The 26,427-nt window shown below is 44.0% G+C and overlaps 2 protein-coding genes across 2 annotated transcripts in view; both read left to right on the top strand.

Annotated features, from left to right (window-relative positions):
* Positions 1-1,166: 1,166 nt before the first annotated feature.
* On the top strand, positions 1,167-6,787 carry tubb6 (tubulin, beta 6 class V). The gene is made up of 6 exons (XM_070928395.1): positions 1,167-1,223; positions 2,681-2,789; positions 3,621-3,731; positions 4,416-4,531; positions 5,475-5,603; positions 5,969-6,787. The coding sequence occupies exons 1-6, from the start codon at positions 1,167-1,169 to the stop codon at positions 6,785-6,787; spliced, it is 1,341 nt and encodes a 446-aa protein (XP_070784496.1).
* A 12,538-nt stretch (positions 6,788-19,325) lies between these two features.
* Positions 19,326-26,427, top strand: part of dipk1c (divergent protein kinase domain 1C) — a 35,629-nt gene continuing 28,527 nt past the window's right edge. Inside the window, exon 1 of the mRNA XM_070928453.1 lies at positions 19,326-19,547. Within this exon, the coding sequence (XP_070784554.1) occupies positions 19,326-19,547 (222 nt within the window). The remainder of the gene's footprint in view (positions 19,548-26,427) is intronic.

Genomic DNA, 26,427 nt, shown 5'->3' with positions numbered 1-26,427 from the left:
GCAGCAGCAGCTGACGCCTGCTTCATCTCTCTGGGAATGTCTGGCACATGTTCCCTTACGGAGCAGAAAAAAACCCCCTCCAGGTGTCCTTCCTCATTTCTCTGTACAGGCTGCAGAGTCACACTGATGAAGAGTCGAGCTACCAGTGGAAAAGCAGCAACAACAGTTTGTTACAAGTAAAACTCTTCTCAAAATCTTTAGTAAAGTATAATCAAAATGTACTTAGTATGAAAGTATATAGGCTCTGTCATTGTTACATTATTATAGATTAGATTAGATTATTGGAGACGGACGGAATTTATGATTAATATATTGATTTTTAATTACTTTCTCTTTTTATATAAATTCTATTTGTACTTCCCTGTTTACTCTATGGAATGTGGTGGACATGTTGAGCAATGAAAGTACTAGTAGTACTAATAGTAAAGTAAGTTAGTAATACTACTGTTCTTGCGGCGAGCTGCTGCATACATACAATTGTTTTTACAGAGATAAAGTTATAAAGCATCCATTGGAAATCATCAGAAATAACCACACAAGTAACATAGCTTCATTTCTACTTCTATTACTTTACTTTCTTCAAAACGATCCAATACAGCAAAAGGAAGTACAGAAAAAAGAAAGTGTTTCCACGATTGAAGAATATTGCAAGTAAAAGTTTTGAAATAAAGTTAAGGTCAGTCAAAGCGTTGACTGTAAGCAGCAGCTGGTCTAATCCTTTATATTCCTCCAGGTAGTTTAAAATACAGCAATGCATTCATTCATCAGATGAAGGAAAAGTGTCCTCAGGTGGAGATAATGAGCAGAACTGTGCTGTCTCCTTCTCACAGAGGCCTCTGCATCAGTATGAGGATGGAATAGTAGTAGTACCAGTAGTACCAGTAGTACCAGTAGTAGTACCAGTAGTAGTAGTAGGAATAGTAATGGTTGTAGTATTTCAGTGGGACAAATAAAACAAAGTAGACGAGGTTTTCTGCTGAGTGGGACAAACTGGACCCGCGGGTGGCCCCCCAGGGCGTGGTTGCGTGAACGCGCGTGAGAGGAGGAGGAGGGGATGAAGGCGGCCGCGCGCTCCCGTTTAACAGACTCACACCGGCATCCAGCAGCGGAGGACCGGCAGACCTCAGAACACCACCGGAGAGAAAAGGACCGACAGAAGAAGAAAGATGAGAGAAATAGTTCACATCCAGGCCGGACAGTGCGGGAACCAGATCGGGACCAAGGTACGGACCGGGTTTTATGTCGTGACGTTTCCTATGTGTTAGTGGTTCTCTGCAGAACGTGTTCCTCTGTGGAACCACTGAATCGTTTAACATGTCAAACATGATCCTAACCAGCAGAGCTTCACTTGAACCCCCAAAGTTTCCAAACATAACACAGTGTAGGGAAATGATGCAGAGACACCCAGAATACTTTGTGTCTTGAGTATAAATACTTCAGTCAAGCCGGTTCAGAGTATTTAAATGTTAACCTCCTTAAAAGGTATTAAAGCGGACTAAAGGGCAAAGATCTCTGTTCATGTGTGAAAGGTGTTCCATCATAACAATAGAACCTGTTAAAACTGCATTTACGAACCCGGGGCTCTCGGGGGCCCTCGAGGTCTGGGTCTGCTTATTAAGGTCTGCTAGTTCAGTTTTAGTCTGGAGAGACTCAACACTTCTCATCATTTTGGACATCTGAACTGATTTTAACAAACGAATCAGCCGAGAATATGATGATGATGATGATGATGATGATGTGGTCGTTGCGGCTCTGGTTTACAGTCACTCTGAACGAATGAATGAGTGCAGTGAGCATAATGAACTCATCACAGTGGTGAGGGGGAGTGAAGTGAACTCAGAGCCAGTGAGACTATTCGAGGAATCTGAGTGGACACACACACACACACACACACACACACACACACACACACACACACACACGTCCTGACCAATCACACAACTATTTCAGTGAGTTTTCTGGGCTGAAAGTCAAAGGAGGGAACTTGGCTTCAGCCGGAGAAGAAAGCGGCAACGAGAGCTAAATGGACAGTTAGCAGGTCTCGTACTGTGACCGCAAAGGCTGCTGGGTAATGAACCAGCGTGACTGTGTGGAAAGTATGTAACTCAGCAGTGACACAGCTTTTTAAACAAGGCTCAGGTTGTAAATAAAAGCAGAGGAATGGCTGGGAAAGTATCTGACGTTGTTTAAGACGGATTCATCCTGCAGATCTACAGTCGGCCTGTCCAACATGTCCTCTTTAACTCATGGCAAACTCTTCCTGGCTTGTAGTTATGCATTTTGTTTCGCTTTACTCGCGATTCAGGAAAGGAAGACACCACAACAGATGTGCAACAGATGTCGTACATACAGAGGTGACAGAAGTAATCTTCGTATCGTATCCTGTTTATATCTTTTACGTGTCTTCGTGTAGTTTGGTGACTTTATGAAACTCCCAACAGAGCACCACCCAGCTTCAGTCAGCCACAATATCTGAAAACAGAATCTGTGCAGAATCTCACTTTGTTCCTCCAAGATATGTTGGGGTCATATTCAAACCTCTAGATGTCACAGAGGGTGAGCAGTGTGTCAGTAAACGCACCGTACAGGCAGGAAGTCACCAGGTCAGACGTCATCTGAGTCCTTTTCTTCTTCTTCTTCTTCTTCTTCTTCGTCTCTGCTGCTGCTGCGACTCGGCCAGTTTTGGGAAGTGATCAGCGACGAGCACGGCATCGACCCCGCGGGGAGCTATGTGGGTGACTCATCTCTGCAGCTGGACAGGGTCAACGTGTACTACAATGAGGCATCCTGTAAGTACAAGACATAACAGTAGAGGTGTGTGTGTGTGTGTGTGTGTGTGTGAGTCACACTCGTCCTCTGAAAATAAATCACATCTCATCTCTTTTTTGGAGCCATTTTTAATGATCTTATCATTTATCTTTTATCATAAAATCCAATGATTTTAGAATTTGTTGATTTTGCTGCCTTGTATGAAGCACTTTTTAACTTGGAGTAATAATAATAATTATTATCATTATTATTATTATAAGCATGTACATGTAAATGCACTACTTTAACACTTAAAGTAAAACATACTACTACATATACATCTATATGTACTATAAACTATATTGTTATCATTTGATAAGTTGTTAAGTTAAGTTTGTTGATCCAGAAACAGTGACAAATATGGAGAAGCTTTGGTTCAATATCCTAACACTGTCATATATTGACGGATGGATGGATACTGACGGAGAGGTTAAGACTGAAAGACACATGTCCCCATCCTGGACCTGGTGGTCTTCTCTCTGTCCATATAGTATTCAGACCTGTAGTGTCAAAGACCCTTTCCGCCCTGCCCTCCTCTCTAACAGGTTTCGTGCTGCTCTAATAACTTCATGCTTTAACGTTGCTGAATAGGATTTAAGTGCAGAGAACACATGCAGAATTTCGGGCTTCAAAAATACATATAGACAAGTTAGCGAGCCTGCCACAGGCCGTATCCTTCGTGAGTAATTCACTCTCGGCGGGCAGGAAGACGGGAACTGGTGTCGTTTAAAACAGTGAGAGCAGTCTCAGTTATAGATTAAAAACAGTATATTTTGGTGTCAGAATGTGACGACTCTTCTCTGTTTGCGCAGCACATAAATACGTCCCCCGGGCAGTGTTGGTTGACCTGGAACCAGGAACCATGGACAGCGTGCGCTCGGGAGCCTTCGGACAACTCTTCAGACCAGACAACTTCATCTTTGGTAACAATCACCTGCTTTTATTTGTGGGTTGATTCAGTTTTATGCCTTTTGTGCAACTTTACAGGGTTGTTCATGTGAAAAGACTCTGATGACGGATGACCTTCAGTGTTGTTTTTGCTTTGTGTAGCCTCCTGACACACCCTTAGTTAAGTTAAGGGTTTTAAGATAAAGATGTTTCATTATATCACAGTAAGCATCCCAAATGTGATCTTTTAGCTCTGTTTTTGGTCTCCACCATCTCCTGATAAACATATCTGTCTCTTTAGCTGAGCAGCTCGTGTTCAGTGGCTTCAACAGAAACTGAACCGGACAGGAAATGTGCTGCAAAACCAAAACTAGGAGCTAAAAGAGGCTAAAAACCTCCGTAGAGCTGCAGAGTTGGAGATAATTCCCTGTGGCCTCATCACGATTAGAGCTACTTTATACTTTGAGCCGTCACAGAGCTGCAGCAGCAATGAAACTTTCCAGCATTAAATTTGTACAGTAAACAGACTGAAATGACTCCAGCGTTTGTTTTATAAACTGATGTCTCAGAAGGAGAAGAAGCAGGTCGTGGATCTCTCTCACATGAAGTAAAATCTGGCTCACCAGTCAAGTGTGTGTCTGCACGCACATTCCCATCTGTTGTGGCGTCATTTTACATTTCACAGATGGATTTTCTCTGTGCTTATTGGTTGTCTGCAGGTCAGACAGGTGCAGGGAACAACTGGGCCAAAGGTCACTACACGGAGGGGGCGGAGCTCGTGGACTCGGTCCTGGACATAGTGAGGAAGGAGTGTGAGCACTGCGACTGTCTCCAGGTGAAGAGGACTAATGGTTTTTAGTTTTTTTTGTGTCTGAATAGAAGAAAAGGGGACTTTAGCTCTGCTTACTGAGATGAGATTGTTTCTGCCTCAATTTTATTTATACAGCACCAAATCACAACGAAAAGTCATCTCATGACACTTTACAAATAGAGCAGGTCTAGACCGACTCTTTTATGTATTAATATTTGTAGGTATCATAATCTCCTCGATTACTTTTCTAAAGGATGAATAACCAACCGAGGGCTACTCCTTGACCCTCAGTAAGAATATCCACCAAAAATCACAATATAAAGTGAAATGTTAAGGGCAGGTCCCGCATTGTTGGTGCCGTGGCTCAATGTTGGCGATGTCAGTCGGTCCACCACTGAACTATTGGATGCATTGTCATGCATTCATGGTCCACAGGGGATGAATCCTGCTGACTTTGGTGAGCCTCTGACTTTTCATCTAGTGCCACCAGCAAGTTGACATGGCCTGTTTCCAAACCTTTTTTAACTGTTATTCTACCAGCTCCTCAAAGGACTTTCATTAAACTTATTATTGTATTATTATTGACTATTTTAATACAGAGTTCAGTCATAATTTTGCCAATTTTAGATTGTATTTGATGTAGACAAAGTTCTTGTCTGACTGCTTGTATTTAGACAATATTGGAGAACTTTGTCTTCTTTTGTTAAATGTAAAAAAGTTTTTTTTCTCAAAGTAAAATATCAAAAAAGTATTGTTTTGGTATCTGTACCAAAATGCAGTTTCATCACCAGAGTGAAATAATTCTAACAGTAAACCTACAGCTCCGGTGGCATTCAAAGAAATTACATCATCAAGCTCCATTTAAAAAACGCATCTTCCTGAGAACAAAGCCTGACCGTCCATCTACATACCGGTCATCCGTCTCATCACTGTTTGCTGTGAAATTCTTCTGTAATTCTGTCTGAAGGGTTTCCAGCTGACTCATTCTCTGGGAGGGGGCACCGGCTCGGGCATGGGCACCCTGCTGATCAGCAAGATCCGGGAGGAGTACCCCGATCGGATCATGAACACCTTCAGCGTCATGCCCTCACCCAAGGTATCAGGGGAAGACCGGAGCGGGGTTTAAGATATATATATGTTATGTTTATAATGTCTTTGAGCCTTCTCTTCTACCCTTTCAACTAAAATCCTTCTCCCAGGACCCCAAACCCTTTTGTTATGGTCCTATGGTCCTATGGTCCTATAGTCCTATGGTCCGTGAAGTTGTCTTTCAGTACCCAGTCAAACCAAAGACTAGCACTCCCAAGAAACATTTTACCAGTATCTTGTGCAAACACTGAGTCAATGCAGCATTATCCTGTAATCCTTCCACTTCTTGTCTTTCTTTTCTCCGTTCCTGCGTTGCCTTTTTCCGTCCCACCTCAACATCTCTTTATATCTGATCTTCTTTTGATCCATCAGGTGTCAGACACCGTGGTGGAGCCCTACAACGCCACCCTGTCCGTCCACCAGCTGGTTGAAAACACAGACGAGACCTACTGCATTGACAATGAGGCCCTTTACGACATCTGCTTCCGTACTCTTAAACTCACGACGCCCACCTACGGCGACCTCAACCACCTGGTGTCGGCAACCATGAGCGGCGTCACAACCTCGCTCCGCTTTCCCGGGCAGCTCAACGCAGACCTTCGCAAGCTGGCTGTCAACATGGTGCCTTTCCCCAGACTCCACTTCTTCATGCCGGGATTTGCTCCTCTGACTGCGCGGGGGAGCCAGCAATACCGAGCGCTCACCGTTCCCGAGCTCACCCAGCAGATGTTCGACGCCAGAAACATGATGGCGGCCTGTGACCCTCGCCACGGACGATACCTGACTGTCGCCACCGTCTTCCGTGGTCCCATGTCCATGAAGGAGGTGGACGAACAGATGCTGAACGTCCAGAACAAGAACAGCAGCTACTTCGTGGAGTGGATCCCCAACAACGTCAAGGTCGCCGTCTGCGACATCGCTCCTCGGGGGCTCAAGATGGCCGCCACCTTCATCGGCAACAGCACGGCCATCCAGGAGCTGTTCAAGCGGATCTCGGAGCAGTTCTCGGCCATGTTCCGCCGAAAGGCTTTCCTGCATTGGTTCACGGGCGAGGGCATGGACGAGATGGAGTTCACGGAGGCGGAGAGCAACATGAACGACCTGGTGTCCGAGTACCAGCAGTACCAGGAGGCCACCGCCAACGACGGCGATGAGAACTTTGAGGACGAGGAGGACGAGATCGTTGAGTAAGGAGACCGAACAGGACTGGTAAAACTCTGAGAGAACACTGGTAGACTGATGATGGGATGTAAGAGAAATAACATCGAGTAATAGCGAAACATTTAGACAAGAAGTCACTCGACAGTAAACAGATAATTGACTCTTTCAATAAATTATTAAGTAAAAATATTAAACATTCGCCACAGCTTCAAAGGTTTAGTTATTAAAATGAATACGTTCTGAGCTGCTTTTGGAGGCTGATTTCTCTCTACTTGTTAGCGGTGTCCAAAACGCTACCGACTAATGAAAAGAAATGTGCTCAGTGTGTTCCTCTAAAGCTTTTCTTTCCTCTATTTGGCAAAATTGCTAAATTACTTCAACAATACACAATAATATCAAACCGTTCACTTGTGTTTGAGGAGATGCATGTTTCTGAAATAAGGGAATCTAATTTTGAAAAGAAACTCTGGTGTGAACATCAGTCAACGTTGGCTTCCTTCGCCGCTATCTTTCTCTGACTTTAACCACGTCGCTTTAGAGGCGTCAGATCACAAAACGCTCATTTGTAATTTTGGACAGCAGTGACAAACGACCCATTTTGTTGTTGTTTGTTTGTTAAGCACCTTCTTGATCATAAGAGTTTTAGGAATGCCAAGAATACAATGTGTTAACCAATACACAAAATGTTTGGTAGAATAACTTTAGCTAATAGTTTCATTTAATGCAGTGAATATGTGCAGTAGGTGTCATAAATGACACACGCAAGATGGCAAAACTTTAAAGTGGAAAGATGATGTCCAAAAGATGTCTTTTCTATACAAACAGACTCGCAGACAGATTAACCCTTTTTGTACTGCGTTTGTTGCTTTCAAACTGTGATTTTTGTACATGTGAGCACGTTTCGAGTGGCTGAAGAGAGGGTGAAATAAAAGCGTCTTTCAAGGCCTTACAGTGTTATACGTCTACTGTGTCTGTGTGTTTATGTATGTTATGTACTACTGGATCCGTCCCTGCTGTGTGTTTATGTGACACATGAATCGCTGGACACTTTGCTCAGGCACCTCCTTTTGTTTTATTATTTTTAATTATCCTGGTTTTTAGCCGTCTGATGGACCGACATTTCTTTAGGGACGGAAATGTCCGTCCACTTTGGTCCAGACTGAAATACCTCAACAAATATTAAATAGATTCTCATGAAATATGGTTCAGACATTCATGGTCCCAAGAGGATGAATTGTAATAACTTTGATGATCCTCTTGACTTTTCGTCTAGCGCCATCATCTGGTCAAAATGTGTTGGACGTTCTTCATTTAGCACCTCTGTATCTAGACTGAAAGTGATATATGATCGAATCCATCGTGAATATTAACTTCCAAATCTTACAATTCAGGTCAGACGGAGTCATGGTGAAATTGTTTTGGGTAAAATAAGTTTTAATCGTAGTTCCTCACATACTCATAGTGATATCTAGCCATTCAAATACTTTCTCTGTTGTATTATTTCAGGCTCAAAGCGTTTCAAAATATCACATTTTAAAATTGATCCCGGTTTTGTTCTTGTTGTTTTGTTCTTGACACAGCCTGCTCACTTCTCTTCATATGAAATATACTCATTTCCGATGCTGAACCACTTCCTGTTTACTTTGGATTATTGCTGAGCATCAAATCTCAATACTTTTTGAAATGTTATTGAAACTGTGAGTGGGAGTTGGAATTGTCTGGTCAGGATTATGTTATTATAATTTGATCAGATAGTTCCTGAATGAAAACAGTAAAGGACTTATTGACTCATTGTAAAAAAAGTATTGTTTCACCACACAAGGACCTGAAGTCACTTCACTGTGCTGACACAACACCACATCAGACAGGAGAGAGAGAACCATCCCGTCAACAGCTTGTTAATCTCCCTCGTCCAGCGTTGTGTGTGAGAGTTGATTTCCCAGCAGTTCTGTTTGTGTTGTGGATTATGTGGAGAGCTGCAGCAACCGTCACTGTCAAAGACAAAAACGCTTGGCTCATGTCTGTCGGCCTGAGCTGATGTCTGTGGATCTATTCTCCGCCGCTGGCTCTTTGTATCTCGAGGTATTCAGCAGACTCGTGTGGTGCAATGATCGATCCACAGTCGCACTCGTCGGCTGTTTACTTTAAGGCATCGGTGTTGTTGCTGTGGTTCATTTACCGGACATTTTCTCTGGTCCTCACTTCCTCAAAGGGCTCTTATGGGGTTAAGCTAAGACTTAGGTTAGGGTGGGGGCAAAGGAATGTATTACCTCAGTGATGGCCGCTGTACAAACTGTGTGTGTGTGTGTGTGTGATATGTCCAGCTGTTGTCAGCTGAGACAGAAATAATTCTCGCCTGTCTGAGTCACGTTTTCTTTCCTGAAGCAGAGTAAGAAAACCTTTCTGGACCATGTTGGACTGATTATTTGCAATAATAAACATTTTAGGTGATTAGCTGAAACTTTAGCAGCAGATTAAAAGTATTTTACAATACTGAGTCTAAAATGCTGCCAGCATCCTCAAGAGGCTGCAACCGCAATATGAACCAACATGATGAGATTGATTTATTTTCCTGTAGTGGAGCTAAAAGTATAAAATATGTCCTGCAGGTGGCGCTAGAGGAAAGGTTACTGCTGTCTTTAAAATCTGAAGGGTGCGTCCTCTGGAGAGAAAGAACGGGAAAAGAAAACTACATCCCAACATTAGATTTTGATATTTTCTGTATGTAAGAGGAATCATGAATTATTAGGAATCATCCACTGGGCACCATGAATTACACACAGCCAGTAGTTACACTATATGGCAGAAAGTGTTATTTCTTTAGTATGAGTTTGGTCTGGGCCTGTTTTAATCAAGCGAAATCTTAATGCTACAGCACACAATGATACACTTGTTCATTTTGTGTATCTACATATGATGTCATGGATACCAGTGTGTGGTGCTTTAATTTATTTTACAGGACAAATTAAACGTAACTGAGTTTTACTGTGGTTCCTCCCACAGGAGCTGGAATGCAGAGCGGGAGCTTGACGAGCCAATCAGAGAACAGGAAGACAACATAAGCCCAATCAATTAAAGGCAGAGGCGGGTCATCGTCTAGAAAAAACAAACAATGCTGCAACATTAATGTTTCCTGGTTTCTGAAAGGTTTTTGACGATGTGTGAATTGACAATAACTCGGGATCACTGGTTATGTGTAATATGTCTAAAATTTAAACTCAGTTTGAAATACATTTCATGCTTTTATGAGCAAATGACTCCAAACTTCAGCCCCACCGACTCGCCAGACTGAAGGTTAATTCTGGATGATTCTGCAAAACGCTGCATCAGGCTCATTGATGTTTTTGAACACAACATTTTTAAACTAATTATTCTCCACATGGCTACTACAGTGTGATTGAGTTTCGTCAAATAAATTAGTAAATTAGGTTTAAGAAAAAAAAGATTGCCACTATGGTTGAATATTTTAAAAAGCTACAGATGCTTTTACACCAAGTCTAAAATAAAATAAGGCTTTTTATCTATGATGTCTTGCACAGATAGGAAGTTAAATTTCAACAACCAGGATCGAGGATTCACTGCAGTGCTTTCTTTATATTTGTAGTGATGCTTTTACTGTAAATATCAATGTTTTCTCATTCTGGTGATGGAGATGGAAACCTGTTGGTCTGCAGTGGCATCAGACTCACCAAGATTATGAAGTGGTTTTAAATCAAAGTCAAAGATGCATATTAGTTGAGCTACAAACATGTCTGCTCCTCCTGCAGCTGCTGAAAAGATTTAGAATTTAGACAGTTTAGAAACCCACAGACAGTTCGTACTTCGTAGGTGTTCACAGTACTTAGAGAAAGTTCCTCGTTAAGGAAGTCAGTGGCTTTAAATGTCTCTGTTCTTTGTGGCTGTAGATGCAGAGACTCAACTCGATTTTCTGCTTTACTTTAGGACGAGCGTTTCTCCTCATTAATGTAAGAACTGGGTGGTAGAATAAAGTTCCACTTTCACACATATTAACACCTTTTCTTTGTCAATAAATCACAATGTCAATAAATCTCCATTGACTCAGAACTCATTGTTGCTCCAGGTGAAGAACTTGGGCTCATGGTGACCTCTAGTGGTCACGACTAGGAACTGCAAATACAAGTATATATATATATAGATATATATATATATCTATATATATATATATTATAATAAATGAATACATTGATGAGATAAGGTTTTCATGTTTTTAAGGGGGATTTTAGTTTTTTTTTACAAAATACATATTTATAGAATTTATAACAGAAAGCCTGCGTTACAAACTGGAGGTGTGGCTCCAATGAAAGACGCTATTCGGTTGCATTATGGGAATTGTAGGATCCCAATCAGAATATTTCCACCTGGTTTGTATTCCCTCCATCACCTTCTTTAACTCTCTCTCCCCCTCTTCTTCCTCACCTCCTCTTGTGGTGTCATAGTTCCCTGTAGTTGTCATGAGCTGCCACCAGGAGGCGCTGCAACACAACTCTGTGTCTCCAGTGAATTTAACAGCCTGAGCAGACAAACGTTTCACTACCGATGAACTCCACATAAGAACACTTTGTCTTCATGCACCGAAGCGTCCAGCGTTTCAAGGGCTGTGTGTGTGTGTGTGTTTCTGACTTAGGCTACCTCCGAGGACACATTTCAGACTAAAGACCAGTTCATTGGGGACGGCTTGTCCAATTGGGGACAAAAGCTGTGTCTCAAATTGGGAAAAGGCTGATCCTTTTGGCTCAGTGGTTAAGGTTACAGTAAGTCTCCAGGAAATGTCCCCAAAAGAGACCTAAGTAAACGTGTGTGTGTGTGTGTCTGATCTAATTCCTCCAATGCAAACGCATGCATGTATTCCAATGAATAATTCCACGTCCCTCCTGATTTTAAGCAGCATGAACCTCAAACTGAACTTCAGGAAAAATCTCTGAGCCAGCAACTTCTGAGTATGTGTTTTAGTCAATGAATGTACCTGTGAGATAAGTAGCTGCCCCAAACGAGCGACCTCCGATAATTGGCTGCGGCTAACGAGGAGGCTGTGATAAGTGGCCGGCTGTAACACGGCGGCTCGGATGAGCGGATGATGTTAACGAGAGAACTGCTTTCTGATCGACTGCCAAAACCCAGATGGTTTAATTGGCAATTACAGGGACAAAAAGCGCTCAGCTCCGAGTATGTGAATATTCAGAGAGGCCTGCTGGTCCTGGGGTGGTGCTGGTCCTGGGGTGGTCTCTCCCCAACACAGTTCTGTTCATGTTCAGTCTGCATAAAAAGTACCAAATGATTTTCAATCTAAAGCACCAACAAAGTGTCGACCAGTAAAGAGTAACATCAACTTTCATTTTGGTTTCTTCCAACTTTGGTCTTATTTTCACAGATCAGATCGTCACCTGTGAGTTGATGTGTGGATCAAATCCACCTCCAGCAGCTACAGAGCAACATGGTCCTCCATGTGGAGTCCTGTTTGAGTCTCCTGATGGATGAAGTCCAGTCTTCTCTCTCTGTTAGCTCTGGTTCTGGTCTCCTCCACCTCCTGAGGGAAACATCTGAGAGAGAACCAGGACAGGTAGACCAGGAGCTGAGAGAGAACTAGGACAGGTAGACCAGGAGCTGAGAGTGAACCAGAACAGATAGACCAGGAGCTGAGAGAGAACCAGGACAGGTAGACCAGGAGCTGAGAGAGAACTAGGACAGGTAGACCAGGAGCTGAGAGAGAACCAGGACAGGTAGACCAGGAGCTGAGAGTGAACCAGGACAGGTAGACCAGGAGCTGAGAGTGAACCAGAACAGATAGACCAGGAGCTGAGAGAGAACCAGAACAGATAGACCAGGAGCTGAGAGAGAACCAGGAGAGGTAGACCAGGAGCTGAGAGTGAACCAGGACAGGTAGACCAGGAGCTGAGAGTGAACCAGAACAGATAGACCAGGAGCTGAGAGAGAACCAGAACAGATAGACCAGGAGCTGAGAGAGAACCAGGAGAGGTAGACCAGGAGCTGAGAGTGAACCAGAACAGATAGACCAGGAGCTGAGAGTGAACCAGGACAGATAGACCAGGAGCTGAGAGTGAACCAGAACAGATAGACCAGGAGCTGAGAGTGAACCAGAACAGGTAGACCAGGAGCTGAGAGAGAACCAGGACAGGTAGACCAGGAGCTGAGAGAGAACCAGGACAGGTAGACCAGGAGCTGAGAGTGAACCAGGACAGGTACACCAGGAGCTGAGAGTGAACCAGGACAGGTAGACCAGGAGCTGAGAGTGACACTATGAAGACTCAGAGACACCAACACACTCCAGACTGTGGTGCAGCATTTCAGGCGTGCTCAAATATCAAGATCACCAAACACTTGCTGGTTACACCTTTAAACATCTTTTTTTATCATTGTTTTTTCTTTACTGCTGCTGAGAATAGAAACCTTTTGATGGAAACTCCGGTCTGCGAGTCTCTGGATGTGTTCTTGCCATCTTTACCCGTCAGGCCACAGAGCCTCTCCGTCACCCTCTCTGTCTCTTGGATTAATGTTTGCAATCTTCTCTGCACTGCAGAAGGCAGCGAGGGCAACTAGAAGGAGACAAGAGAGATTACAGACTCAGTCAGAGACCAGCTGCTGAACTCAGTGCAGCATTTAGCAGCTACAGAGCCAGATGTTTCCCTCAGGAGGTGGAGGAGACCAGAACCAGAGCTAACAGAGGGAGAATACTGGACTTCATCCATCAGGAGACTCAAACAGGACTCCACATGGGGGACCAAGGTGATCTGTAGTTGCTGGAGGTGGAAAACAGTTTACTAACACATCTGCATGAACATCTTTGTAGAGAGATGAAGTCCTGACTCCAGTCCAGGTTAGTCCTCTTCCACTCTGTAGGATCGCGAGCGACGTCACCGTTAACGCCAACGCTCTCCTCTGAAGTCGGTCTCCCAGTTTTCCAGATAATCCCGGCTGTCTGTCACACTGCTCGTCCTCTCCGTCCGGCTGTTATTACAGACAGAACTGACCACGGACACTCGGTCGCCTCCTCTGTTGAGCCGTGATGTTTAACCTGCGATGGCCTGTTGGCTTATGGGAAATGGTGTTGGTTAAAGGAAACAGAAATATTAAACAAACAACTATCCTACAACACACACACACACCAGTGCATTTTAAAAAATAACCTCCTCAAACATTTTTCACACCTGAAAACATCAAACTCGACTGCCCTTTCTTTATGTTTGCAGAACTTTATTGGTATTTTTACAAATAGGGCAATTACCAACATGCCCTGGGCCTCTGGGCTGTTGTTATTGGAGCGCTTGCCACGTATGGCACAGGGCTGGGGGAGAAAGGGGGAGAGAGGGGGAGGAAGCAAGGAGAGAAGAAAGAAGGGAAAAGTGAGATAAATGGGGTGAGAGCTTTTAATTTGGCGAGGCTCTGTGAGGCTGCATGTGGGGACTGAACCTGAGCAGAGATTTGCTGCCGTGGTAACAGGGTAAAGGGGGGGGGGGGGGGTACAGTAGCATGAAAATATAAGAGAGGGGTGAGGAGAGGGTGAAGGGGAGGAAAGAGGGGGGGAGTCTCTCCAGTTAGAGAGGAGGGACGCCGGAGGAGGTGCCTCCGTTCTCCCTGAAGACACACACACACACACACACTCACACACACACTCACACACACACTCACTCACACACACACACACACACACACACACACACACACACACACACACACACACACACAAACAGACTCTCACACACACACACACACACACACACACACACACACACACACTCACACACACACTCACACACACACTCACTCACACACACACTCACTCACACACACACACACACACACACACACACACACACACACACACAAACAGACTCTCACACACACACACACACACACACACTCACACACACACACACACACACACACACACACACACACACACACACACACACACACAGAGTCAGAAGGAGAGGAAAGAGAAAGAAAAAGCCGGGAGTGCAGCAGACTGAAGGAAGAGGAATGGGGCTGAACTAACACGCCTGAGCACGACACACACTCTTTCTCCCACACACACACACACACACACACCCTCTTACACACTTCACACACACACACACACACTCTGTTTCAGCCAGGCAGTGTTAGACGGAGAGAGAGCGAGGCGGCAGCAGCAGCAGCAGCAGCAGCGTGAGGAGAAACCAGAGCCGCTGAAACACCAGACGTCTGCTGGAGCCGCCGAGGCTGCCTGACAGTCCTGAATCAGGGTTTACAGGACAGGGTGTCACAGACGGACCGTCTCCTGGTGGAAAAGTCTCCCAGTTTATCTCCCAGAGCATCATTATGGACTGAGACCTGCTCCTCCAGCTGCTGTCAACGCAGGATTTGTGGAGGTTTTGAGGACAAAAACTGGGCCTGCAGACAGTTTGTCACAAAGGGACAGTTTAGTTATCTGGACTATCTCTCTCTAATTTAAGTAGATTTCATAGAGTTAAATGTCTGAGATGTTCCCGGTTTTGGAGGTTTTGATCAACATTTTAAAGGAACTAAAGGACCCTCAAGCAGCCGGATTACTGATGTTTGATCATCTGGACTTTGCGGACAACCTGCCAACAAGCTTTTAAACTATTCCAGTAGTTACGAGTCTTGAAGTAGTTCGTCCCGGTTGCGGAGCACCTGATCACCATCATCATCATTTTCTGAACAGAAAGAGAAGTTATCTGGACTTGGCCGAGGACCTGGACACCTGCTGACTATCCTTCAGTTTATTTCAGGAACTGGTTCTGGAGTTTTAATCATCACCTCAAGTTGTTTTCAAGGAAAATTAAAAAACTAAAGGACGCACAAGCAGCAGGACGACAAACTGTTTTGTGATTTCTTCTTCACAAAGAAAGAAATGAAGTTTACTCATCTGTATGCAGACAAGCTGCCAAAAATATTTTGGATTATTTCATGAGCTGCTGCTAAAAGTTACTTCAGTCATTTACGATTTTATTTGCACAGTTGGGATTTTATTGCACACATTTCTGAATTTCTTGAATTTTTTTTTTTTTACATTTATTACGACTTCAAGTAGCTTGTAAATGTGACGGGAACCTTGAAGAACCTGAAGGTGGTAGGAGGACAAATCTTTTCACATTGAGTGAAAATAGTTTCAATAAAGTTATATTTGACGGCTCTGATGTTTCTTGCTGCTTCAGAAGCAGGACTTTAACAGACCACTGACGGACTGGAAGACCAGATTATAAAACTAGAATATTAGTTTAACCCTTTGGATCTTGGTCTCTTCAACGCTCCATGAGACTTCTACTGAGAACTCCTGAGTCATCTTCCAAGACTGCGAGGAGTCGACTGTAACTGTCCTGCGGTCACGCACCCGACTCTCGCGGCCCCCCTTTACGCTTCAGAGATGCACGGCGGCTCAAACAGCAACTCAAAGACTTCGACTGTCTGCTGTAAATGTAAAAGGTGACGCTGAAGAGGCGATTGCAGGATTTGGCTCCTGTTGCGTTCCTCCTCAGAGAAGCTGCACCGACCGGCTTCAGGAGGTGAGTGAAACAAAGTGCCTGGTGGTTTCCTCAGGGGGAGGAGATGTGGAGGGCTCTTTGGAGATTTGGGATTTGGCACCTGTTGCATCTGAGCGACCGACGGCAGCCACTGTTTGATTTTCTGCAGAAGTAATTTGAGAGTTTAGAATCATCTGCAGTTGAAGCATAATTAGGGTTTTTGCTCAGTGAGCTGATGAAAAGCAGCCGACGGCTAATTATTACACTCATTTTTAAAAATCATGGCTGACTAACAAAAGAAGTTTTGATTTTAGGATCCGAGAGACACATTGCACCAACGCTGGACTGTCTGCAGCTTGAGTTTGTTGAATTGCAGAACTGTCCAACATTGGACATTGGACACGTGACTAACGTCTCCACATCCAACCAGTTTAAAGTTTAAAGGACATGTCGTGCCGTCTGTGTTATCTATTTAATCAGTTGACTGGCAACACATTTCATTAATAAATAAATATCCAGTCTCTCAGTACAACATCTGCATGTAGTGACAGCTCTTGGTTAAAGTCACAGATCCTGGTCTAGTTTAATAGTCTGCACTTGAAGCACGACGTGTTTATTAACGACGAACCGAAACCACAATCTTCCACTAACCCGAACCAAAGAGACGGGACCCTGGATGCAGACCCCGGTCTCTGGTGTCGCAGTCCTGCGGTTTGTAGGACACCATCCACCCGACCTCCTCCCTGAAATGGAGGGTTTCATTTAGTCACAGAAATGTTGCCTACGAGAATAATCCAGCCAGCGGTTACGTTTGTGTCCACAGCTTAATTGGAAAACAATCTAGTAATATTTAAAAGTAATTTCCAGGAGACGCGGCTGCGACTGCACATGCTGCATGGATCAAACCTATGAGATCATATGAATAGTAGCTAATATGTGGTTTCATCTCCTGGGAGCGCGGGAGCAGCTGCAGCAGCTGTCGCCTCTCCACCACCCATCAACAAGAAACAAACTCTAATATTTTAAGACGCAGGCGGCGGCCCATCTCCTGGTTTTCTTTCCTTGATTTGAAGAGTTGGAGTTCGTCATCTGGATCTCTGGCAAGTCTCTTTGTGTTTTCCAGTGCGGTAGTTGAGTTTTTTTCCCAGTTCATGGTTTGGATGCTTCAGTGAAAGAAGCCACAACCACATCAGGAAACTGTAATAAAGGCTAAATAATTGGATAGCAGAGCTTTTTGGATGTGTCAGCGAAAGTCTTTATAGCAGGACAGAAAACAGAGACTGAAAGAAACTCCGGCCTGAGAGTGACTTCCACAGCCGCCTGTCTGAGAATGAAGGTGTTTTTTCTTCAGACATTCAGAACAGTAAACAGATCAAACCAGACGAGTGACTGACAAGCTCTCTCTTAAAGTCTACAAGCTTAAATCCCACTTTGAGAAACCCTCCACTGACCCGCAGATGGAAGAGATAATTAGCTTCAGAGGAGAAATCAGCTTTCAGAGCTGCTCTCCTCTCCTGAACCCTTCATGAACTTTGGGAAAAGAAAGTTTTATTAGTTTGGTTGCCTTTCACACTAAAAAAGACAAAGCCTTTGTGCAGATAAGCTGTCCGAGAGAGGAAGAGGAAGAAGAGTTGATGAACTATCAGTGTCCCGCAGTTATAAAAATCACTATGATCTCAAACTCTCAAAGCTTGAGTTGATGTTAAAAATGTATTTCAGAGTTTGAATGTTCATGAAAGGAAACTTTGATCAGTTTCTCTGAATGTTAATTGCTGTTCTTCTTTGGTGTAAAATCATTGATTAATCAATGATTAATGAGAGAGTTTTTGATTGTTTTTTATTTTAGAGCAAAAGGCTGAAAAGTCCATCTGAGTAAAGATCTGAAGCTCTGACTTTTTCTCTCGTCACAGATCTCTTTGTCAAACATCAAGGAGTAAAAAAAAACTCTTCTTCTGAAGTATTTTTCTATTTTATGACATCAAGGAAACTTTTCTGCATCTATTTTTCTTTTTAGGCTCATTAAGGAACTCTTTCCAGCATCACAGAGCTCCCTGAAGGATATTTTAGGTTTTGGATCTCCAGCTCGACGGCGTGACGACCACAGAAACTACAGACGCCACGAGGAGGTGACGTGAGGACAACATCGCCGGGAAGTCCAGAGTCTGCTGCGAGTGTGTGTCTGTGTGTGTGTGCAGCTGGTTGTGTATTTGAGTGTGTGTGTGTGTGTGTCCAGACACCCACATCACAGTGCGACGGCGACTCGGCTGCTTCTGAGTTATTTCCTGTTGCTCAACACTTGTTGACTCTCTGTGAGGAAAATAAATCAAGCAGTCGGATATGAAAAGACAAAATCTCAACATGAACAAACTAAATTTCCAAATATTTCTCGCGGAGACGCTGCCGAGCCAAGCTGGAGGCCGGGCCAGGCGACTCGGATTGGAACGTGTTGCCCTGATTGGATGATTACGGACTGCTCTCTTCTTCTGCTGTTTTTGTTTTTCAGCGGATTTATTGTCAGTTTCCATCGAGACCAGAGAGGTCCAGCAGAAACAGAGCGAGAGGCCTCCATGACGACGGATATTTTTCATGATTGAACAGAATGTTTTGGATCCTGGATTACAGCAGTGATTCCTAATTTCCACTTTAACTGAGTGCTGAGCATCATGGGAGATATGAAGGCACAACTGCCCGACGTCGGGTTCCTACCTGGTGTTGCAAGATATGCTGATGATTCGATTCATTTTTTTTTTTTAACACAAAATTACTCGTCTATGTTTTAATCAAACATGACACTCGAGAATATTCACGTTTTAGAAGCAATTAATATGAGCTCATAAGTATTTATTCTCCTTCCTGTCTATTTTTTAAGAGATTATTTAACATCGACAAACTACAAATAACTTTTCTTGAAGCTACAAATGTTTTTTTTGTCCAAACTTTTATTGCACCAAATGCTTCAGAGTCCGCAGCCCCACAGCGTCTGTTTTTAGTGAGACCACTGCGACTATTCAGAAGACCTCGGACACTTTTTGGCAGAGGAGGCTTCTGCGCACACAGCGACCACCACCATGCTCCCTGGAGGACTGGTGTCGGGTGGAGGGGGTCGCGGCGGCGGGCTGTGCCTGCTCCGGTGGCTGGGCCTCAAGCTCTGGTCCCGGCGGGGGACCCTGGTGTTCGCTCTGCTCTGGTTCGGCTCCTGGCTGTTTCTCAACGGGCTGGTTCTGGTCCACAGGAGCATCCTGTCCGACTACTGCACCGACGACAAGAGCAAGAGGATCCTGCAGAGACTGGTGAGTCAGACAACCATCACAGCTGTGATCCATTATCCCATGCACTGCCTGGCGATACATGACGATAACAAAGCGATATGTGAAGAGTAACTCACGTAAAACCAGAGTTTACAGACCTGGTGGGGAAGTTAACCAACCAGTTCCTCTTCCTTGAAGTCTTTTCTCCTGTAAAACGTCTTTTAAAGCATAAATCTCACCTTTGTGACGTCCAAGTCATTTTTGTAGTTCGACTTCTTCTTCGCCTCACTGTGGTGCACCAAACTACGACAAGCAACACAAAGGTGAGATTTCTGCTTTATCAGGACTGTCTTTAACATTTTTGTCTTTCAAAAGAGAGAAGACTTAGAGGAAGAAGACTAACTGGTTGGTTTGGCAAATGTACGTCTGGTCACCCCCCCCCCCCCCCCAGATAAAGAGCATCACGCAGCCGCTTACCTGAGCGTTTCTATGGGAACCGTCCAGGAGCGTCTCCCATGCAGTGAAGTAAACAGTCCCAAACGAGGCTACTTGCTAGCTGTTTTCTCTGATTTCAAGCACATCTTATGGGCTTTATGGAGTTTGCTCAGTCGTCATCACGTGAACTAAACTAGTAAGAAAAAGCATGTAAGGGGATCTTGGGTTAAGTTTTATTTGTCAGATTGTTTTGATAGGTGAACTGATGGATTGAGATGATCCGATCTGACATAAAGCCTGTTGGTTTGACTTTCCCTTCCTGCCCAGTTCTTCAGACACCATCTTGTTGTTGCTGTTGGATTATTGGAGGAACTATTCTCTGATGCTGTTTTCTTTTTGAGGTTGAGAGAGTTTCTGTTAGAATATTTCCTGTGGACCACCCGCCTTCTGTCTCTGTTGACATAATCCGAGCATCGTGCAGAGAAAAGGGCTCACAACTGTTCACTATTATACGACAAAAACAAAACTATCCAATACGTCATCAGATTCTGCAAAGCAAGTTGTTGGAGGGAAACGTTGAACACGTATCATTTCTTTGGCCAGAAAATGGAAAGACAAGGTAAATGACATTGATAAGCAGCTCACATGTATTTGTCTCTAAACGTTCTAACTGCTTGTTGTTAGCTATTGAAGAACCGCGCAGGTTGTTTTGGTGTTTACGCAGATAATTCACATCTTGAGTTGTTTTGTCTCAAGTGTCCTTGAATGCATCGCCATCTAAAGAAGACTCTCTCTCTAAAATCTGCTGCGTGTTTCAGATCTCTGCAAGCTGACTTTTATAGACAGTTAATAACTCCAGCGGCTGCCTGAGGGAAGGAAATCAATCTAAAAACTGATGATGATGATTTGGAAAATTGTCTGCAGGAATGTGAAATAATTGCAGTTTCCAGGCAGCCTCGCCGCTGTCCTGCACAGGCTGCTCATCTGTCTTCAGCTTTAAAGACTTTCTTCAGAATATTTGTGGTCTGGAGGACAAACTGCGGCTCATCGACTGTTTTGTGAATCCCGCCGCCGTTCATCAGTCAGTAAACAGGCAGGCGGGTGGAGATAAACGGCCAGAGGTCAATAGCTTTTAATGGTCTGCTGTCTTATCCACTGCAGCATCTACTGGTGCACTGTGGGTAAACACTGATAACAAGACACTCTTTCTCCCAGTCCTCAAAGCCTCGTTCTGCACTTTAACAACACTTTACTTCTCTTTGGATTTATCTTTTTCTTGATTTCAACTTCATCTCTCCTTCCCTGACATTTTCCCTCCTTTATTTCCTTGAGCCTCTTTTCCTGTTTCATTTCCTCAGCAGTCTTTTCTTTGTTGTGTTTCTTTCTCATTCTTCTCTGACGTAATTTTCTCTCTCATAATAATCTCATAATATTCAGTGATCAGTGGAGGATCATTAAGCATGTTTACATCAGGAGCAAACTAGAAAGTTTGACGTGGGAGACACTCAGCAGTGACCACCATCCTTCCCAAGTAGTTTCTACCTGAACCTGACCAGACTTTATTCATAGAGGCGTCACTAATGAACGATGGTGTCCTATCGATCGGACCAGAAATCACAACAGATCAGTCCTGCGCAGATTTATCATCCCACTCCTATAAACGCTGTCGGACTCATGATAGACAGTAAATAAACTATTCGTTCCACACATTCTTCTTCTTTGTAAAAACCTGGTGCCTACGTTACCCACAATGCAACGTGACCACCTACAGTTGGGTGGCAGGTTGTGGTGTGTTATGCTAGTAGCGGCTAATGTAGCCTGGAGCCTCCAGTCTGCAGCAGCTACAGATCTCTGGTCAGCTCGCTTCTTTCACATGTACAATACCCCCCAACACCTGGAAACACGTGGAAGACCAGTGGAGTCCAGTCCGGGCTTAAAGCTGGACTCCACTGGTCTTCAGAATCAGAATCTGACACTTCAAACATTTTCTCCTCCTCAACTTGTTTTTTGATGAAATACGGCAACGTGCAGTCGCTGTTGTTAGAGTAAGCATTTAATCGAAGTCTCACACAGATTCAGAGAGACATCCATTTTCCATCACACAGGCGGTGACGTCGCCCTCCCTCCTGACGTTAAACCTCTCAGAGATCCAAAGTGGAAACCGATGAAATCCCAAATAAACACAGAGATCCAAAGTCAACAAGTAGTGCATGTTTGCTGAACTCACGCTGCACTTCTGCTCCATCCATCACATTGTTTGAAATGTTCTCCTCCTTTCAGCTCTTGGGGGTTCAGAGAACGTCTCGGGTAGAACAACAAGAGGTTTTGTGTTTCCAGAAGCTAATTTGGCTCCTCAGACAGCAGTAATGCAGGACAGATGCAGTTCTGCTGCACGAAGGACTTCTACCAGAATCACTGCACAGTTCAGCTTTCCTGCAGATCTGTTTAAAAAAGTAGAGCTTTACAAACAAAACCCCACATTGTGCTCACTGACAGGTAATCCTGCTGCCGCTGCTGCGAGTTACCGGATTACTGCACAGATCTCTCGGCGGTCGTGGTTCAGGCTTGTCTTAACTGCTTCAGGTGTTGTAGTAACCTGAACAAAAGTCTCTCCTTCTTTTCTTCCCTCCTGCCTTCCTTCATCCCTCCATTCTCAAACCTTTCAGCCTGCCTTTGAAGCAGCAGATTAAACAGCGATTGTGTTGAAACTGTCTCGGCGGAGCACTTGAGGCTCTTTGGTACATAAATGAAAGGTTTGTGTTTGCATTTACATACAGGTAATAAATCATGTGAGAAAGGGAGACGGACAAAAAGAGACGAAGCAAAGACAGAAACTCCAGGAGGCTAAAAACATTTCAGCCCAAATGAAAGACTAAATATTAGAGGGAAATAATAGCAGAGTGAATAATAATAAATGAGGTAAACTCTGTAGTAGCGAGCCAGCTGCGCCTCAGGTTTTATGGGCGCTCGTTAGGATCATTTGCTTCATTTGGACTCAAATTCTGCGTGCATATCGTTCACCAGTATCTCTAACTGGAACAATATGTTGAACATAACTGATTATCTTTCCTCCTGAATCGGATCGCAGCAGATGCATTTCCTGACCTGAAGTTCACAGCCAGCGTTTTAATGTCAGAACTCACTTACAGTCACTCAAACCCTCGTAGACGGGTCCCAGTCTAAGAGTGCAATAAAGACATGGTCTAGTCTGCTGGTTCCAGACCTCATCAGCACCTGCAGTGATTCAAACAGCTCTGCCGTGAGGCTCGTTGATCCCTGTTTCATCTTCCTGCGTGGCTAGCTTGCTGCTCTTCTTTTCAACCAGTAACCCAAATTAAAGGACGTTGGTTCAACGCCGGCTGCTGATTGGTTGAATATGAATGGGATTTTGATATGGGCGAGGGCTGATTGTGGTGCTGTGCGGCAGCATTCGTCTGGTCGGCTTCTTCAGATTGGTGCAGTTTGGGAATGTGTGTCTTTGTCCTTGGATTGTCAGTGGTTTGTCCGTCAGGTCAGTGGAATACACCATTCAACAACACCAGAGAGACTCAGTTAATGCGCCCGCTGTGTGCAGGACTGTGATGTCGTGGGACAAAGATAAAAATACACTCTTGGGAAACTCTGCTCTGTGCTCAGTCATCTCAGAGAGATTTCAGTATGAAAACAAGCCGTCTTATTTTGGGCTGCAGCGGAGAACGTCGTAGATTCGTCTGGTTTGGAAACTGCTGGTGAATTCCTGCTGACAAGAAATGTTTAGTGACTTCACGCTTCTTGTTTTCTGTTCTTATTCTAAAAGACATGAGCTTCTACTGCCTTTCTTTCCTCCATATTCCTCTTCCATCCTGCTGCAGAATAAACAACTGAAAGGTTTTTTCTTTATCAGGAAACACAAATGAAAGAGGAGCAGTACTCCCTCTGCTACCCCCCCCACCCCGAATCAATATTACAACATCAAACAGAGCTATAATGTAAAATTCCCTATCATGTCTATCTGTATCCTGCATATGTCTTATTCATGTCAGATAGAAGAGAAAGATACCGATTTAAAAAAAGCAGCAGGGGCTAATCTGATTGGTCCAGATGTAATGAGCCACGACAAAGAACCAGGTTAGCTAACATGGCGAGCTTGGATTGTTAATGAGGAAGTCTGCTGACAATATGAATTAAAACGTAAATGATTTAGTATCATTCATTCAGCAGCATGTCCAGATATTAGAGGCAGTCCAGCTGGATGCTATACGGCGAGTTTCAATCTTTCAATCAAACGTCTTTTATTGACAACTATAGGAACGCTTTGGGCCCAGAGAGGACATCACAGTCCTCCTCGCATCGATGGCATGAAAACGATTTACTTTCAGTCTGTTTGGACTGAATGGATGTGGCGGTGTCCTGATGGTGTCTTCATGAAATAGGTGGTGCTGAGAGTGACATGGTGACTACTTGATGCGTCGGTTGGCGAGCTGATTGTTAACGTGCCAGCCAGCCAAAGCAGCTCACCGAGCTGATCTCATTGCTACTAGTTAGCTACCTTAGTTAGCGAATTATTTGTCAACCAGACATTAAGTCAAAGCGCTCAGTTTAAGGGAGCATATTTATAGCATTCATCTCATGACTGAAGCTGTGGAGCTGTGAATACTCCGGCGCAGCAGAGTTATATAATACTGGTTAGTGTGACACCGATAATATGATCGCTTTCTCTAGTTCTTTGGCAGAGACGGGAATTCACGCATCAGAGCACGTCTGCAAATCTACTTTGCCTTCGACGGTGAATCCACGGATCTCTGTAACTCCGCTGAAATGAGTTCATTTCAGTACATTTTATGGTTCTACTGTTGGACGTGCCGCCTGCACTGCTGGTTCATTGACTGGATCATTGTCACTGTGGACTCTGCAGACCCTCTGTGCAGCTCGGCCCACGTGGTTTCTGTTGAAGCAGAAATCTGTATGTTTCTGGTGATCCTCTGACTATTTATGGTCTACTGGCTGATCTGCTGCACGGTCTAACCCTGTCCCTACATGTCTCTGGCATTCCTCTGCCTATTTATGGCCTGACGCTACATTTTTTATGGCCTACCTCTGTTTTTTAATGCAGTCTGGTTTGTTTCTTAAAAAGGGACACCAGAGAGAGCAGTAGCTTATCTACAGCCTCTGAAACAGTCCGCTTCTCATGAATCTAACTTGGTGCATTTATGACATCTTGAAAAATGTGTTGTTGTAGAATTACAGACCCCAACTCGGCATGCATGGGAACTGTATGTGTCTGTGATTCTACTGACTCTCCAGGAACATTTGTCCACTGAAGCTGAATTGCCAAAAAAGAATTGTTTGCAGAACTGAAACTAACCTGAGACCGTTATCAGCCTGTGAATTTGAACATTTGTCTATATGGATGGACTGTGCCACGAATGTGCAGCGTAAAATGAATTATAATAATAATATAATAAATGTTTCCAGTTTATTTTAGTATTATTAAACACAACGAATAAATAATTCCACAATGAAAAACTTTGATTTTGCCCTATTTACTCTCGGTTGAACACATTTATCTGGCAGCAGCAAGACAACGCAACTTTTTTGAGGTTGGAATCATAAAATCAAAGTGAACCTTGTAAATACGTCTCGACGTCCGCGTCCAAATCATAATCAGGCTTCGCTGGCTGATTTGTTAGCTTTGTTGTATCTGTCGGGAAGGGACGCACTTCATCCTCGTCATCGGCTGAGCTCCATGTGGCTGCGCCGGCATCTAGAAACTGAATGGAGTGACATGTGAGACGACACGTTAATGGGCCTTTCAACTGATGTCCTGCTTTAAAAATGCTCTTTTTTATATTAGTTGGAAATCTGAAAACTCTGTGACACTAAAAATCAAATGTATTCCTCCTGTTAAGCCAACAGGACAAAGTCAGTCCACATCACAGGTTGGAGGTTTGTGGAGGTCCCGACACTCAAAACAAACTCGCTGACGTTTGACTGAGGCGGCGGTGAAGCGAGGAGACCTGATGAGGCCGACTGTGACCTTCTGTCTGTCCCCTCCGGCAGGAAGACGTCACTCTGTCTCTGAGGAACGACACGAACGCAGCGTTTAGACGCTGGAGGTTGACGGAGCGTAAAACTTTGTGTTGAAGTCAAAGTTTCATGTTCTGTGTTTCAGGACCTTCAGACCTCAGCAGAGCTACAAATCCTCAGTTTATTTCTCCTACAAATCCATTTCTTGAGAAATATCACGGCCGCTGTGAAAGTCATGCAGTCAGACTTTCACACATTAAAATTAGCATCATTATGCACTGAAGGCTAAAAGCACCCGTGAAGAACGATTTGGTAGAAAATAACGTCACGCTGCAGATGTCGGAACAAAAAAAAGATCAGCTGGAGGAAACAGGGATGTTTTATGATCTCATGTTTTACATGTAAAAAACCTCTAAACTGTCCAGACGTTAAGGCCCTTCCACATAAAATCATTTACATCCTTTTAAGATGATGTTGTTGC

The sequence above is a fragment of the Enoplosus armatus genome, chromosome 21 (assembly GCF_043641665.1).
Source record: "Enoplosus armatus isolate fEnoArm2 chromosome 21, fEnoArm2.hap1, whole genome shotgun sequence".
Taxonomy (NCBI): Eukaryota; Metazoa; Chordata; class Actinopteri; order Centrarchiformes; family Enoplosidae; genus Enoplosus; species Enoplosus armatus.
This window is presented reverse-complemented; position numbering and strand designations above follow the sequence as displayed.

Bases quoted from the DNA above. Each gene is read 5' to 3' on its own strand.
- tubb6 (XM_070928395.1), top strand. From the start codon at position 1,167: ATGAGAGAAATAGTTCACATCCAGGCCGGACAGTGCGGGAACCAGATC. The intron at 2,790-3,620 runs GTAAGTACAAGA...CTGTTTGCGCAG, and splicing joins GTACTACAATGAGGCATCCT to CACATAAATACGTCCCCCGG. The intron at 4,532-5,474 runs GTGAAGAGGACT...TTCTGTCTGAAG, and splicing joins AGCACTGCGACTGTCTCCAG to GGTTTCCAGCTGACTCATTC.